Raw genomic sequence first — 15,098 nt, 5'->3', positions numbered from 1 at the left:
TTAACAGGCATTAATTCTCCTTCTAGCAAAGTGTCGCAGGACGGGTCTGGCCGACCTGAAAGGTTCTATGAGTCGAGCTGCGGGGAAGAAAATTACAAGGATAATTAGTTTCTCGAAAAAGAAGCAGTCGGCTGAGGAGCAGCATACCTCATCTACAGATGAAGATGTCCCCTGTTGTGGTAAGTGGCTATATCCCAGTCTACACTCAGATTCTCCTACATGTGGAGCCATGAGGAAGCTCGTTCATGTATTCACACATTTGTAAGATGGTGCTGCATATAGGCTTAGGGAATATTGGGATGAAGGACATGTCTATGGGATATAGTCTCAGTGAATCGATAATCTGCCTCAGGTTACCAATTCCATGAGGAATCTTCTTCAATAAGTGGAATGTAAACTCTACCCTGAAAGTATCCAGAACTAGATGAATGGAAATCCGTGTAAAATTTCAGCCGTATGCCCTTAGCATGATATTGGAGTAGTGCTCTGCATACAATATGGATGCGTCATTACATGTTCTTCTACTCTATGTTGTCTACCTTAGGCTTCTTGAATGTTCTCGTGAATCAGTGCTGGAAGGAACGTTGGTGCCGATTAAAGGGACAAACTCTTTATTTCCATAAAGACCGCAATGATCTCCGGACTCATGTTAATTCTATTGCGTTGCGTGGCTGTGAAGTGTCACCAGGATTTGGGCCTCAGCATCCATTTGCTTTCCGGATACTACGTCAAAATCAAGAAATTTCTGTTTTAGAGGTATATTCTTATTTTGTACATTTCTATTTTACTGCCCTTCTGCTACATAAGAAGGTACCAGTATGGGATATGTGGTAGGTGGGAAGACCTGTTACAGATTTTTCAGTGTTAGGGTTGGTTCACATCTGCATTGGTATTCCATCCGCATGGGGACCCCTCTGAATGGAATACCAAATGCAATTGCAAGCACTGAGCAGTAAAACCGCACAGACCCCATAGACTATAATGGGGTCCGTGTGCTTGCTGCGCGCTGCCTGCACGAATCATGCAGACAGGAAAGTAGATTGTGAACTACTTTCCTGTCTGCATGTTCTGTACGGAGATCTGGCGGCAAGCACACAGACCACATTATAGTCTATGGGGTCCGTGTGCTTTTACTGCACAGCATTTGCAATTGCATTTGGTATTCCGTTCGGGGGGGGGGAGGGGTCTCCATGCGGACTCCCCTGGATCGAATACCAACGCAGATGTGAACGAGGGGTTAGATGATGGCCAACCCTTGTCTATAAAGATATGTTATATACATAAAGAAGATCTCTCTTGTTAGATAGTTATATGGATGGAGATTATATAGTTTGTTAAACATAAATCCCCAGCTATGTACATTGGGGCAAACTGTAACATATGCCCCACTATAAAACTGGTTAGCAATATTTGGTCGAATTACCATATACCTTTACAGAATACGTTATATGTTACATCACATACAAATGTCTTATGTCTTACTATTTATGCTTTTTAGGCCACTAGTTCTGAAGAAATGGGTCGATGGCTGGGCCTTCTACTTGCTCAGACAGGCTCTAAAACAAGGCCTGAGGCCCTGCACTATGACTACGTAGATGTGGAAACAATAGCCAATATAGTGACCGCTGTTCGCCACTCTTTCATGTGAGTTATTAAGGGAAAATATAATGGAAAAAAGTGTAAGGGTTCTTTTACACGGGCCAATATGAAGGCCAGAACAAGCGATGACTGACAATATAACATTGATATGGCCCAATGTAAACAGTATAGAAGACTAGTGATCGTTCCGTTTCCTATCTGTTTACATAATGTTGGCAGCACAATCCCTGTACTCAGAGAGAGATGCAGTGCCAAATATTGTGCATATATTATATGGCATATAAGACGCGATCATCTGGTGAACGGCCTCATTCATCGGCTGACTGGTGCCTTTCTGAACATTTCTATAAATTGTTCATCCCAATTTACGGACACGTGTAAAAGACCTCTAAAGGTTGAAGTGTGTGGCTAATGTATTTGCTGTACTAACTGCATATTTCAATACTTATTTTCAGGTGGGCAAAATCCTCACACAGTGGCAGTAGTGACTCTCGGGTCTATGATGATGTGGCCTATGAAAAGGTATATATCGGGCTGAGTTGTTTGCTATATAATCCATACCAATATGCTTTTGCAGCTGGTTGCATTCTCTACAGTGTCCAGTAGTGGGAGCCAATTTACTTGATTTTCATTCACTATTGTTTTCAGATTGAAGATCCAAAACGCTCACAAGGAGGGACACAAGTAAAGCGCCATGCCTCATCTTGTAGTGAGAAATCCCGCAGATTGGATCCCGAAGTTAAAGTCAAAAGGCATGCTTCAAGTAAGAACTACGCATATAAACATGAATTATATTAAGCTTTATTATTAGACCACTTGAAAATAGTGAAATGCTACTTACGCTAGGACCACATTAGCTCTCAGGTTTTTGTTCTTCGGGTCTGCTTGGGGACTCGATAAACGGAAACCCAATCTGCTTACAATGCAGTTACCAGCGAAAACCTGCGGGCCTCGTAGACTATAATGGGGTCCGCCAGGTTTCCATCCGAAAAATGCTTTTCATGTGGATTTGGGACAGAATCCCAGAACTGGTGTGAACCCAGCCTGAATCTAACTAATGAAAGAGGACAAGCCTGAACAGACAGGCCCAGGAACAGAGCCTGCAGCTGCACTACTGAGGAATTCTGGTGACAACATATTCTCCCTTCCAGTAATGGCGCAGTGCTGTCATCGACATCTTGTATGGGTGAAAATTACCATCTCTATCAATATCTATGCTCCATCAAACAATCATATGGCCATTGTAATCCTTTGCACAAACTTGCCCCACAAAAAAAGAACTATCACAGCTTCAACAACAAAAATGTAAAAGTTATAGGCATGGAAAATACAGCGCCCCCCAAGCAGTTTATTTTTGAAAAAAATTATACCTAAACTCATATGTTTGCCTACATTTTCATTGACATTATATATTTTTTTTCTTTTTATTATTTCTTTCTTTATAGTTTAAAAAAAAACAACACTTTTTAACTATACGTTTTTTGGTGTTTTTTTTTCCTTTTGGGACGTGAACCTAAGATCACTTACGGTGTTACAGTATGCCTATCAGAACCCCAAAATCTCACTACAAGAGACCTGAGTGCATACCAGTGGGACATACAGAAATGTGACATACTATTACAGTGCTGAGCATTAACTATATGCTTAGTGTGATATAATAGTGTAGCACAGACATGGATGGGATAAAAATTGTTGCCAAATTTAAAAATCTTCTGGTAGGTCACCATGTAAGAGCAAATACAAGGATTTCTGGTGTTCCGTGGACATATAACTGTATTTTATGGTCTGATTTGGTGCTACGTGAAACATCAGCTAATCTCTTTCTGCACTATAATGGTTAGGAAGAGAAGAGACAACAAATAGGACAAGTAACACAATATACCGAATAAGGGAAACAATTAATACCAGTGTGCCATTCTGCCACATGGCTTGTATGTCTCTATGGTAAAGCAATCCTATATAAGATCTGTCTATTTCAGATGCCAACCAGTACAAGTATGGTAAAACCAGAGCCGAGGAGGATGCACGTAAGTTTGTGAAAGAGAAAGAACGTCTGGAAAAGGAGAAGGAAACGATTAGAAACAAGTTGGTTGCACTGAGGAAAGAACGAAGAGAGCTGAAGGAGATGCTGAAAAATAGCACAGGTAAAATAAGTAACAAGCGTAACCCAAAGCTTTACCTGTATGAACCTGCACAAAATGTTAAAATACTGCTATGGAACCTTCCTAAGACATTCTTCTGTCAACGTAAGTAAGGCTAGGTTCACACTTGAGGATTCCATTCTCCACTCCACTGTAAAAATGCCCTTTTCGTGAGGGAACCCGGTGGATCCCATTATAGTCTATGGGGTCCGGGGGATTCTGAGGATATCCACTTTTTAAGTGGATTAGGTTTCTGTTCAGGGGGGCAGACCCCCGATCCCCCGAATGGAAATCCGAACACAGGTGTGAACCTATATAGCAATCCACAACATCCCCTGAATTACAGTGGGGCTCATCCATGTGCAGACCCACTAGAAAGACTTTCTATAGATTTTTGCTATGGTTTTTTTCTACAAAATCCACAGCACACTACTGGTGAATTATGAGTGGTGGAAAAATTGATAGTGTTGGTTAAATGTCCTACCTATGACCCCCTGCCTCTATAGACCTCTGCCTTTTTGTAAGGTGATACAGTGACTGTTAGTAAAGCCAGTTCAATGCCCTAGAGTAATGGTTATCAAGGTGATATACGCGTACGCCTGGGTACATCCTGCTGTTGCCAAGGGTACATGAGAACCACGCTACCCACAAACTACTATTATACTCTTGGGTCTCTGAATACCCTCAGAGTATAATTAGCAAAGCCTAGAGAATGTGAATAAATGTAACAAACAGTATTACTCACCTCCCCTGGGCTCCAGCGCTGCTCTCCGTGCACAGTTGACATCAGGGACAGCTGAGGCCTCTGATTGGTCATGTGGTATAATAATACTGTGTGTATTTATGCCACATCAAAGCTGAGGCTCAATCACAGGCCCCAGCAGTCCCTAATGTCAACTCTGAAGGCCAGGAAAGGAGCAGCGGTGGAGCCCAGGAGACTTCAGTAACAATGTTTGCTATGCAACATTATGCCATGTGAAGGGCCACTATGGAATATTATACTGTATAAGGTCCACTGTGGAAGAATATACTGTGTGGAGGGACCACTATGACACAGTATACTTTGTGGGGGCCAATATGGGACATTTTACACAGTCACTGGCATTAACGGGGAGGCATGCTTTTTTAACAGCTGGAGGTCCATGGTACCCTTAATTCGACCTGGTGGTAAATAATGAATGCAGCTTACCACCTTCTCCTTAAGCATGGGAGGCCATTATATATGACAGTCATTTTATTATATGTGGGGGTCGGAGGTCATTCTTTTACATGTGGAGGCCATTATATTACATGTTGGGACTCTGTGGGGGGCCATTATATTATGTGTGGGGCACTGTAGGGGCCTTTCTACTGAGTGTGAGGGCCATTATACTCATTATACTACATGTGGGGCTATTGAGGGGGCCATTAAATAATTTTTACCGAAGGCTTCACACAAAGCCTTATTTATTAACATTTGCAGGTGATTACTAATGGGGGGTCCTCATTTGGGACATTTTCTCATTAGGGGGTACATTGCTTAAAAAGGGTGACTACAACTGCCCTATAGTATTAGCTACAAACTGTGGGTTTCACTCACAAGTTTTCTTTGTCTTCAGGGAAGCAGCAGCAAGATATAGAGACAAGGCTAGCTTCATTAGAAGAACAGTGCAAGGACAATGAGAAGAGCCGTGTAGACTTAGAGCTACAACTTTCAGAGGTGAAGGAGAATCTGAAGAAGTCCCTAGCTGGAGGTCCATCGCTTGGGTTAGCAGTGACAGGCAAGGCTGAGAATCCAGTAAGTATTCTGGATATTACGTTTCATATAGAATTACTAATGGTGTCTAGATTGTGGGGATAATGTCACTCCTTAGGGAGAGACCACCTTCTCAGGTGTGTGGAGACTTATACAGCCATAGTTGCTCCACTGCAAAGGAACATGGGAAGAATATACAAATCTGTCTCCCAAGATGTAAACAGGGAGACAGTGCCTCTGTTTGCTGCCCTCTATAGCAAGCAACCCTGAACAACATGCCCGACTTCCCAGAAGCCTTTGCTGCATGATGCGAGGTTATAACCAAATCAGTTTCTCAGCTACGGACGGCACCGTTTCTGTCTCTTTGGACGTCATCAGCGCAGCATAGAGAGAACTGATTTGGTTTGAGTGAGAGGCTCCCAGGGTTGCTTGCTATAGAGGGCAGCATAACAGAGGCACTGTCTCCCTGTTTACATCTTGGGAGACAGATTTGCATATTCTTCCCATAATGGTGTCTATACATCTTCATAAATGTTCTTCTTAACCCATTTTCATGATCGTTTTCAACATGGAGAGGAGAGTAAGCTGCTCTCGGACCCCTCTGGCAGCAGCGATAAGGCAATAAGGGTGCTTTATGATGAGCACAAGGCCTAAAGTTCCTTTACTTTTCGTGTCCAATCCTTATCTGGGTGACCATTTTAGGTTTCTTTACCTTTGCTTGGAAGATAAGCCTTTCTTACTTACTTTTATACTGTCCACTGGACTACTACCACAAGGTCAGTCATAAATTTTGTAGATTATAAGAACTCCATAATTCTTTTAGAACTGATAACCTTTAAAACCATTGGACTAAAAATGTCTACTCCAGTTTTACAATTCTGGCTTTGTCCTTAAAGAGGTTATGCCACAAAAAGCATTTATTCTCTACCCAAAGGATAGGGGATAATTACCTGGTTGGTAGGTCTTACCAGTAAGACCCCCACAATCTCGAGAATGGGGTGTTCTTTCCCCCTACTGCGCATTCAGCCCGTTCACAGCCAGGCTATATGCAGGCGTGTTTGGTGGTGGACACATTGAAGTGAGTGGGAACACCGGAGATAGCCGGACTATAGTGTTCTCAGATCTCTGGATCAGTGGGAGTCTCCCCACCAATCAGATATTTATTCACTATTCTATGGATAAAGAATTCATACTGTTTGTGGCATAACCCCTTTAATAACCTTTCAAGGTAGGAAATCACAATTTGTTGCAATAAAAAGCTTAACCTTTATGTATTTTGTGATAATGTGAATAAACATTGACTTTTGTCTTCTGCAGCCACCAAAAAGCCAGCAAGAAAGTGAGCGCCAAGTGCCTGTTAACAGTGCCGCAGAGTTGAGACATAGAACACCATCCATAGTGACAACGAACAAAGGGAAGGTGCTCCAAAAAGCCAAGGTTAGTTATTTCCCACCCCAACATAGGTATCTGCCAAATAACAAACTGCTCCCTGTAACAGACCAGCTATTGGAAACCAGTAGTGTATACGTTTCAGTTTTGGCTCCACCAGGTCTCATACAATGGCTTCAATAAGCAACCATTTTGTAGGCATACTACTAACAGAGTATTATGTAGATATCTGACAATATCCAGTCAAGGTTCATTTCATGGTGAAGTCAGCCGTTACCCGAATGTAGTTAGCCACGCATGGTGCAGAAATAGTTGCAGTTTGGTAAATATGTTTGTTTCTCTTACAAAAATACTGAGATTTTTCTATGCCTTTGTGGCAGCTATTTTTTGTAAAAGTTATAACAGTGGGTGCAACCATTCTGGAAGACATGCCGGTTGCTTTATAAAGATAACCAACCCATTGTGGTAGAGGGATCCTTACTTGGTAACCCCCCTCTTTTAGACAGAGTGGACAGTCAATAAGAAATAGTGGCAACCACTGGACATCCATTCCTTTTAATGCATTGAGTTCACGGTTGGGTTAACGTGTTTTGTAGCATACCACCGATTATAAAACAAAATTTCATAAATGAATACAGGTGAATATAAGAAACTTACTAAATAAATATATTTCCTTCTCCAAGTATTGGACGGATTTTCTCTCCTTTTTTATGTAGATTGTGAGCCCCATATAGGGATCACAATATACTTTTTTTTTTTTTTGCCTATCACTGTCTTTGTAGAATGGGAGGAAAGCCACGCAAACACGGGGAGAACATACAAACTTCTTGCAGATGTTGTTCCTGGTGGGATTTGAATTCAGGACTCCAGGGCTGAAGAGCTAACCACTGGGCCACCGTGTTGCCCCAGATTTTCTCTCCTTATCTTCACTCAGACTGTTTATTTATATGGAGTCAGTCTCTGTGTTCACCTCACACACACAGAAGTCTATGGAGAGGGTCAGCTGTTAATTGAGTTATTGTCTCATTCTATAGACTGGCAGAGTTTTATCTTAAAACAAAGCAGCGATGAAAGAGCTAAATAGATATTTTATAAAGTTTCTTATATTTATTCATGAAATGATGTTTTATAATTGGAGGAATGCTTTAAGACTCAAAAAAAAACCATCTAGAAGTTTCTTGTAGCTATGTATGCATTAATGAATCGGCTAATACTATGGATGTAAATATTCATATTATAGACAGAGATCCGTTCTAAAAGACTACACCAATGCATGAGAAGATATTGACAATTAAAAAAAAACAATGTCCCTATATTTTCACTTGTATAATATTGGTATCCTAATACATTATAATTATATTATTATACAGGAGTGGGAAATGAAGAAATCGTAATGGACAATTACCTTCTATGTGGAAAACAGTTCTGGTGAACATAAAGCCACGGTCAAATGCATGTGTCTTATGAGCAAAAGTACAACGATGGGTAAACCAAAAAAAATGAACACTGGACTAACATGATGAGAAGCGGATTTGGTGTCATATAAATTCTGAAGGATGTATAAAATCAGTTCTTATACTAAAATAGGGTTTAATATTTAAGAAATACATTGTTAAACTATGGTCATTAGAACTCAATGGTCATGAGCTCATCATATTACACAGCCCATTGATACAAGTCGTGGCTTGGAAGTATCTACTCTTAAAGGTCAAAGCAAGTGAAATAATATGGATTTTGAAGATGAAAAAGAGATGGACACGCGTAAAGTATATATTATAAACTGTGCCATGAAATATTTGGTTAGAACTATGCTCTGCTTACAGGACACAGCCTCTCTACTGTGAAGGTCTAACAATGTTCTCCGAACGTATCTACTCGAGATGTCTACTGGAAATTGCCACTTGACAGGTGACTGTCCATAGATGGATAAAAAGTAAAAAAGACTGTAGGAATAGGAATATCACTGGAAAAACAGTCCATCATAGATCGCTATAGTGAATAAAGTATTCATGTTTTACGGTGTCGTTTTACATGGCCTTTACATATTGACCCAATATTCATTTGTCTCATGAATGCAAAGCCTGGATAAGGCAATCCAACAGTCTCTTGTCACATTGTCGCTTGTTGCACAGACATATTCACATTTAGAACAGTCTTTGGATATACTAAACACTACACGTAAAACAGCTACATTTCTGATTTCATCTTTTTATTGTATAATTCAAGTGCCTTCAAAATATATAGGAAGATATTTGTAATAATGAATATGTTGTTTTAATTTTTTCATTGTGCCTTTGTAAGACAGTTGGGCAAATCTTGATTCTACTATGTTAAAGGATTCTTCCCATCATATACTATTATGGCATATTATTAGGGTCTCTAGGATATGGCATAACAGTCTGATCAGTGAGGCTCAACCTCTGGGACCCTGCTGATCTGGACAACAAAGATCCAAACCTACACATTGGTGCTCCTTGCCACCCATTTTACATTGAACTGCGCTACTGCACCATTAAAGGGCATGTCCCCAAGACAGCAGATAGCCAGCGAGTTGCTATATACGTAATACGATAAGAGTTCTGGCTATATTGTTAGTATAGTGAAGGAAATCCCACAGTAGAGCCCCCTTCTTTTCTGCATATTGTGCCACTATTGTACAAAGAGCTGTATGCACTTTATGAGTCTACTAAATGTTTTTCAATAAAAGAACAATGTACAGAATCGCTTGTTGTTTTCATTTTCTTATTTTATTTCCATACATGATCAATTGATGTAATGAGCAGTAAGGATAACGTGTTACATGAAGGGAGTAAAAATACTGTATAAAGGACAGTTGTCACAACGCCTCGTTTTTCAATTCTCGCTTGGTATTGAAACATTTGAACATAACCTGAAACCTAAAGAGGATCTGTCACCAAGTACAAAAAAAAAATGCCATCCATCATTTTATTTCTGATTGCATTTAGAATTTTTATTATCAAAATCCATCCACTGACCACTCGACATTTACTGTATATGAAAATGAGCTTTTATTCACCAAGTGGGCAGAAACCCTTTATGTTCTATAAGAAGAACTATAGGTTCCCATCTACTTGGTGAATTACTCATTCATCACATCCTCCACTGGCTCCAGTGCCACACAGCAATGACATTACACACATCGAACACATGACCATTACAGAGAGTCACTGACCTCAGCAGTAATGCTAGCATGTATGGCACACAGGGGGATTTAACATACGAGGAGGGTAGGTTATTTCTTCACTTCATGTTATATTCTGCTTATTTTTAATTTTCATAAAATCCCAGACAATCCCTTTAACTATAACAATTAAATTATATAAAAGTGACTTCCATATTTGTTTGGATTAGAAACAAGTTGTTTTAACTAGTTCCTCATTTTCCGCAGTTGTCTACAGCAGACTGTTTGCTGACAAAAAAAGTGAAGTGATCAGTCAAGTTGGATTTATTTGTCTGAAACCACTATATACAGTATGTATGGCAAATACAGCCGATCAGTTGCCTCTTTGTGTAGGTTCAACGTGTTTTTTGGTTTTGTAAATCCTCCTAATGTACAATGCACAGTCACATTCTGCCTGATCATAAACTTTGGTACATGTCCAACGTAATGTGTGTTTCTTTCTTTTCTTATGTACCTATTTCCATAATATCTACTATTCAACTATTATTACCTGATTTATTATTTTCTATCTGACAATTCATGGAATCATTCTCTTTACCTGACTCATGAGATTTCATTGTGACTTGCTGAGAATAACATGTTTCTCTGCTTTCCAAAACTCTATGGACACAGTACTTGAACCCTACAATTTGTAAAGTGCTGCTGAATCTGTTGATGCTATATAAATAAAATGCATTATTATTATTAAGCAATATTATTATTATAATGCAATTAATAAACCATAGAGATGCTACACCAGGACGCGCTGAGGATTTCTCATACTTCTACCATTACCCTATTAAATGTGCCGCAAACACCACAACATCTCAGGATGTTTTTGCCGTGCCATCATTGCTGATCAGGACACGGTCTGATGGGGATGGAGAGTGGAGTGGAGGGGGGAAACCATAAGCCAAAAAAGGGTCTGTAAAATAGGGGTTATTCATAGGAAAAGTCTTTAAGGTAGCGGATGGTCCTTGTGGTATAATTTGGTGATCCATAAGGTGCAATCTGTAAGATAGGAGTAGTTTGAGTGAAAGAGTGTAACATGGGGTGATTCATGGGGAGCAGCCTGTAAAATAAGGGTGATCCATAGTGAGCAGTAAGTAAGATAGGGGTGATCCAGGGAGAACAGTCTGAGTGAAAGACTGTAAAAATAGTGGTGATAGCCTTGTGAAGGTTGTAAATATATGATCACAAAAACAGTTATGAATATGATATTACATGACAAGATGATGCCAGCAATACCTGGATATAGCTAAAATATGCCTTTTTGTCCCAGGTTGAAACTAAAATCATATGTCCATGCTGGCATCTTGTAATCCATTGCTGTCTGGGGAGACAGGAGTCCCACTCCAGCTAATTTGTTCTAGATCCTTTTGGCTAGAGACAATGGACATCTATTTCAAGGAGCCAATACAATAGACCAGGCCTATGAATAGACAATTCAAGAAGACATGTCTAAGCAATGGTGGAAAAACCAGTTAAGCTGTCAAAGCATGAGCATATAAAATTCAATTAGCCCCCAGCCCCTCACACACCTAGCGGCTGGGGGTGAATGGAGTTCACTGCTAAGCCAAAGATTATGCCCATATGTATATACTCTAATACACACATGGGATTGTGAAGATTGAAACTATAAAAACATTCCTGTGTATTGTAAGCTTTTGACAATGTACCAGACATCATGAAAAGATAGCCTCTATACTGTGCTCAGGTGTAGGCCTGAACATGTAGATACAAGGAGATTCTACAAGGTTTCCCATGAGAGCATGGGAGGGTCTGGCTCTTCCACAGAAAGCGTCATCACAGGAACCCACATCACAGGAAGGGGCATCACAGAAGGTCACTGCCTGGAAGTAGCGCCCTGGCGCTGATATCACAGGAGGTGGATACCCCGACCAACCAATTAGACTCATGATAGAGCTTGCCGTTATTTACTTCCTGCATTTGGATATGAAAACCTGCACGTGTGTAATAAAAGTCTCTTTGTGTGCACTGCTGAGGCTAAGAGAGAAGTGATTATACCAAACTGTGGAATCTTCATTACTACTAGCAACTTAGTCTTTGAATTTGGCCAGCCATAGTCACTCACAGTTACTGAACAGATGACCACAAAGGCCCCTGTTTCTGACAGCCTAGGGGAACAACAGGGAGTCTCTTGTAAGGTAAGAGAGAGGCCTGAAAAATAGGGGTTATCCAGAAGAACATTGTGAAAAAGGGGTCTGTAAAATAGGAGCTATCAAAAGGAAAAGCCTGTAAGATAGGGGTCATCCATGGGGAGCAGCGAGTAATATAGGGGCAGTCTAAGTGAAAGAGGGGAGCTGTTTGTAAAATAGTCTGAGTGAAAGACTGGTACTCCAATTTTACAGACTGCTCCCCATAGATCACCTCTATTTTACTGACTGCTCCCTATGGATCACCCTTATTTTACAGACTGCTCCCTATGGTTCCCTCTTTCACTCAGACTGCTCCCCATGGATCATCCCTATTTTACAGACTACTCCCTATGATTCCCTCTTTCACTCAGGCTGTTCCCCATGAATCACCCCATGCTACCCTCTTTCACTCAGACTACCTCTATCTTACAGACTGCTCCCCATGTATCACCCCTTTCTTACTGACTGCTTCTCATGGCTCCCTCTTTCACTCAGATTGCTCTTTATGGCTTGCCCCTACCACAGACTGCTCCCTATGGTCTCCCCTCCCCGATATAGACTACTCTCCATGGTTCCCTCTTTCAGACTCCTCCCCTACCTTACAGATTGCTCTTTATGGTCATCCCCCCATATAGACTGGTCCCCATGGTCTCCTCTTTTTCCTAAAACTGCTCCCCATGGTTTACCCCAATCTTACAGACTGCTCCCCATGGTTCCCTCTTTGACTCAGACTACTCCTTATGGATCACGCCTATCTTACAGACTACTCCCTATGGTTCCCTCTTTCTCTCAGACTGTTCCCCATGAATCACCCAATGCTACCCTCTTTCACTCAGACTACACCTCCTGTCTTACAGAATGCTCCCCACGGTTCCCTCTTTCACTCAGACTGCTCCTTATGGATCGCTCCTATCTTACAAACTGCTCCCCATGGTTCCCTCTTTAACTCAGATAGGTTCTTATGGATTGCCCCTTTCTTACAGACTGTTCCCTATGGATCATCCCTATCTCACAGACTGCTCCCCATGGTTCCCTCTTTCACTCAGATTGCTCCTTATGGATCGCCCCTATCTTAGAGACTACTCCCCATGGTTCCCTCTTATAGACTGCTGTTTGTGGTCATGCTCCATACAGACTACTCCCCCTGGATTACTCCTAACTTACAGACTACTCCCCATGGATAACCCTTATCTCACCAACTGTACCCTATGGGTCCTTCTTTCATTCAGGATCCTCTGTATAAATCACCCTGATCTTACTGTCTGATCCCTATGGCTCATCCCTATGTCACAGACTGCTCCCTATGGTTCCCTCTTTCCATAAGATTGCTCCTGATGGTTCACCCCTATCTTGCACACTGGTCACTATGGATCAGCCCTATCTCACAGACTGCTCCCCATGGGTCCCTCTTTCACTCAGACTGCTCTGTATGGATCAGCCCTATCTTACAGACTAGTTCCTTTGATTCCCTCTTTCACTCAGGCTGTTCCCCATGAATCCCCCCCCCCCCCCATACAGACCACTCTCCATGGTTCGCTCTTTGAGACTCAGATTGCTCCTCCTGGTTTCCTATTGTGCTTATACTGCTCCTTATGAATCGCCCCTATCTTACAGACTGCTCACAATAGTTCCCTCTTTCACTCAGACTGCTTCTTATGGATTGCCCCTATTTTCAAGGACTATGTGGAGCTGGATAGAACCCCAATGGACCCCTTTATAGTAAGAGTAACTAGTAATAGTAAGTTTTTAAACGGATTAGGTTTTCATTTTTTTTTTGGTCCTCAAGCGCTCTGAAGAATGGAAACCCAACTGCAGGTGTGAACCTAGCGTCATATACAGTCCTATGAAAAAGTTTGGGCACCCCTATTAATCTTAATCATTTTTAGTTCTAAATATTTTGGTGTTTATAACAGCCATTTCAGTTTGATATATCTAATAACTGATGGACACAGTAATATTTCAGGATTGAAATGAGGTTTATTGTACTAACAGAAAATGTGCAATATGCATTAAACCAAAATTTGACCGGTGCAAAAGTATGGGCACCTCAACAGAAAAGTGACATTAATATTTAGTAGATCCTCCTTTTGCAAAGATAACAGCCTCTAGTCGCTTCCTGTAGATTTTAATCAGTTCCTGGATCCTGGATAAAGGTATTTTGGACAAACAATTCAAGTTCAGTTAAGTTAGATGGTCGCCGAGCATGGACAGCCCGCTTCAAATCATCCCACAGATGTTCAATGATATTCAGGTCTGGGGACTGGGATGGCCATTCCAGAACATTGTAATTGTTCCTCTGCATGAATGCCTGAGGATTTGGAGCGGTGTTTTGGATCATTGTCTTGCTGAAATATCCTTCCCCGGCGTAACTTCAACTTCGTCACTGATTCTTGAACATTATTCTCAAGAATCTGCTGATACTGAGTGGAATCCATGCGACTCTCAACTTTAACAAGATTCCCGATGCCAGCATTGGCCACACAGCCCCAAAGCATGATGGAACCTCCACCAAATTTTACAGTGGGTAGCATGTGTTTTTCTTGGAATGCTGTTTCTTTTTGGACGCCATGCATAACGCCTTTTTTTATAACCAAACAACTCAATTTTTGTTTCCAAAATGAAGCTGCCTTGTCCAAATGTGCTTTTTCATACCTCAGGCAACTCTATTTGTGGCGTACGTGCAGAAACGGCTTCTTTCTCATCACTCTCCCATACAGCTTCTATTTGTGCAAAGTGCGCTGTATAGTTGACCGATGCACAGTGACACCATCTGCAGCAAGATGATGCTGCAGCTCTTTGGAGGTGGTCTGTGGATTGTCCTTGACTGTTCTCACCATTCTTCTTCTCTGCCTTTCTAATATTTTTCTTGGCCTGCCACTTCTGGGCTTAACAAG

The 15,098-nt window shown here is 41.2% G+C and overlaps 1 protein-coding gene across 1 annotated transcript in view; it reads left to right on the top strand.

The window, feature by feature from the left end:
* Window positions 1–9,523, top strand: part of AFAP1L1 (actin filament associated protein 1 like 1) — a 54,046-nt gene extending 44,523 nt beyond the window's left edge. The window contains exons 10-18 of the mRNA XM_075274674.1: window positions 27–179; window positions 545–756; window positions 1,499–1,644; window positions 2,055–2,121; window positions 2,248–2,362; window positions 3,579–3,743; window positions 5,339–5,517; window positions 6,793–6,912; window positions 8,235–9,523. Coding sequence (XP_075130775.1) covers window positions 27–179; window positions 545–756; window positions 1,499–1,644; window positions 2,055–2,121; window positions 2,248–2,362; window positions 3,579–3,743; window positions 5,339–5,517; window positions 6,793–6,912; window positions 8,235–8,258 — 1,181 coding nt within the window. The 3' untranslated portion in view covers window positions 8,259–9,523. The remainder of the gene's footprint in view (window positions 1–26; window positions 180–544; window positions 757–1,498; window positions 1,645–2,054; window positions 2,122–2,247; window positions 2,363–3,578; window positions 3,744–5,338; window positions 5,518–6,792; window positions 6,913–8,234) is intronic.
* Window positions 9,524–15,098: the final 5,575 nt, after the last annotated feature.

Source organism: Leptodactylus fuscus, chromosome 5 (genome assembly GCF_031893055.1).
Source record: "Leptodactylus fuscus isolate aLepFus1 chromosome 5, aLepFus1.hap2, whole genome shotgun sequence".
Classification (NCBI taxonomy): domain Eukaryota; kingdom Metazoa; phylum Chordata; class Amphibia; order Anura; family Leptodactylidae; genus Leptodactylus; species Leptodactylus fuscus.
Note: the sequence above shows the minus strand (reverse complement) of the source record. Positions and strands in the feature narration are given on the sequence as shown.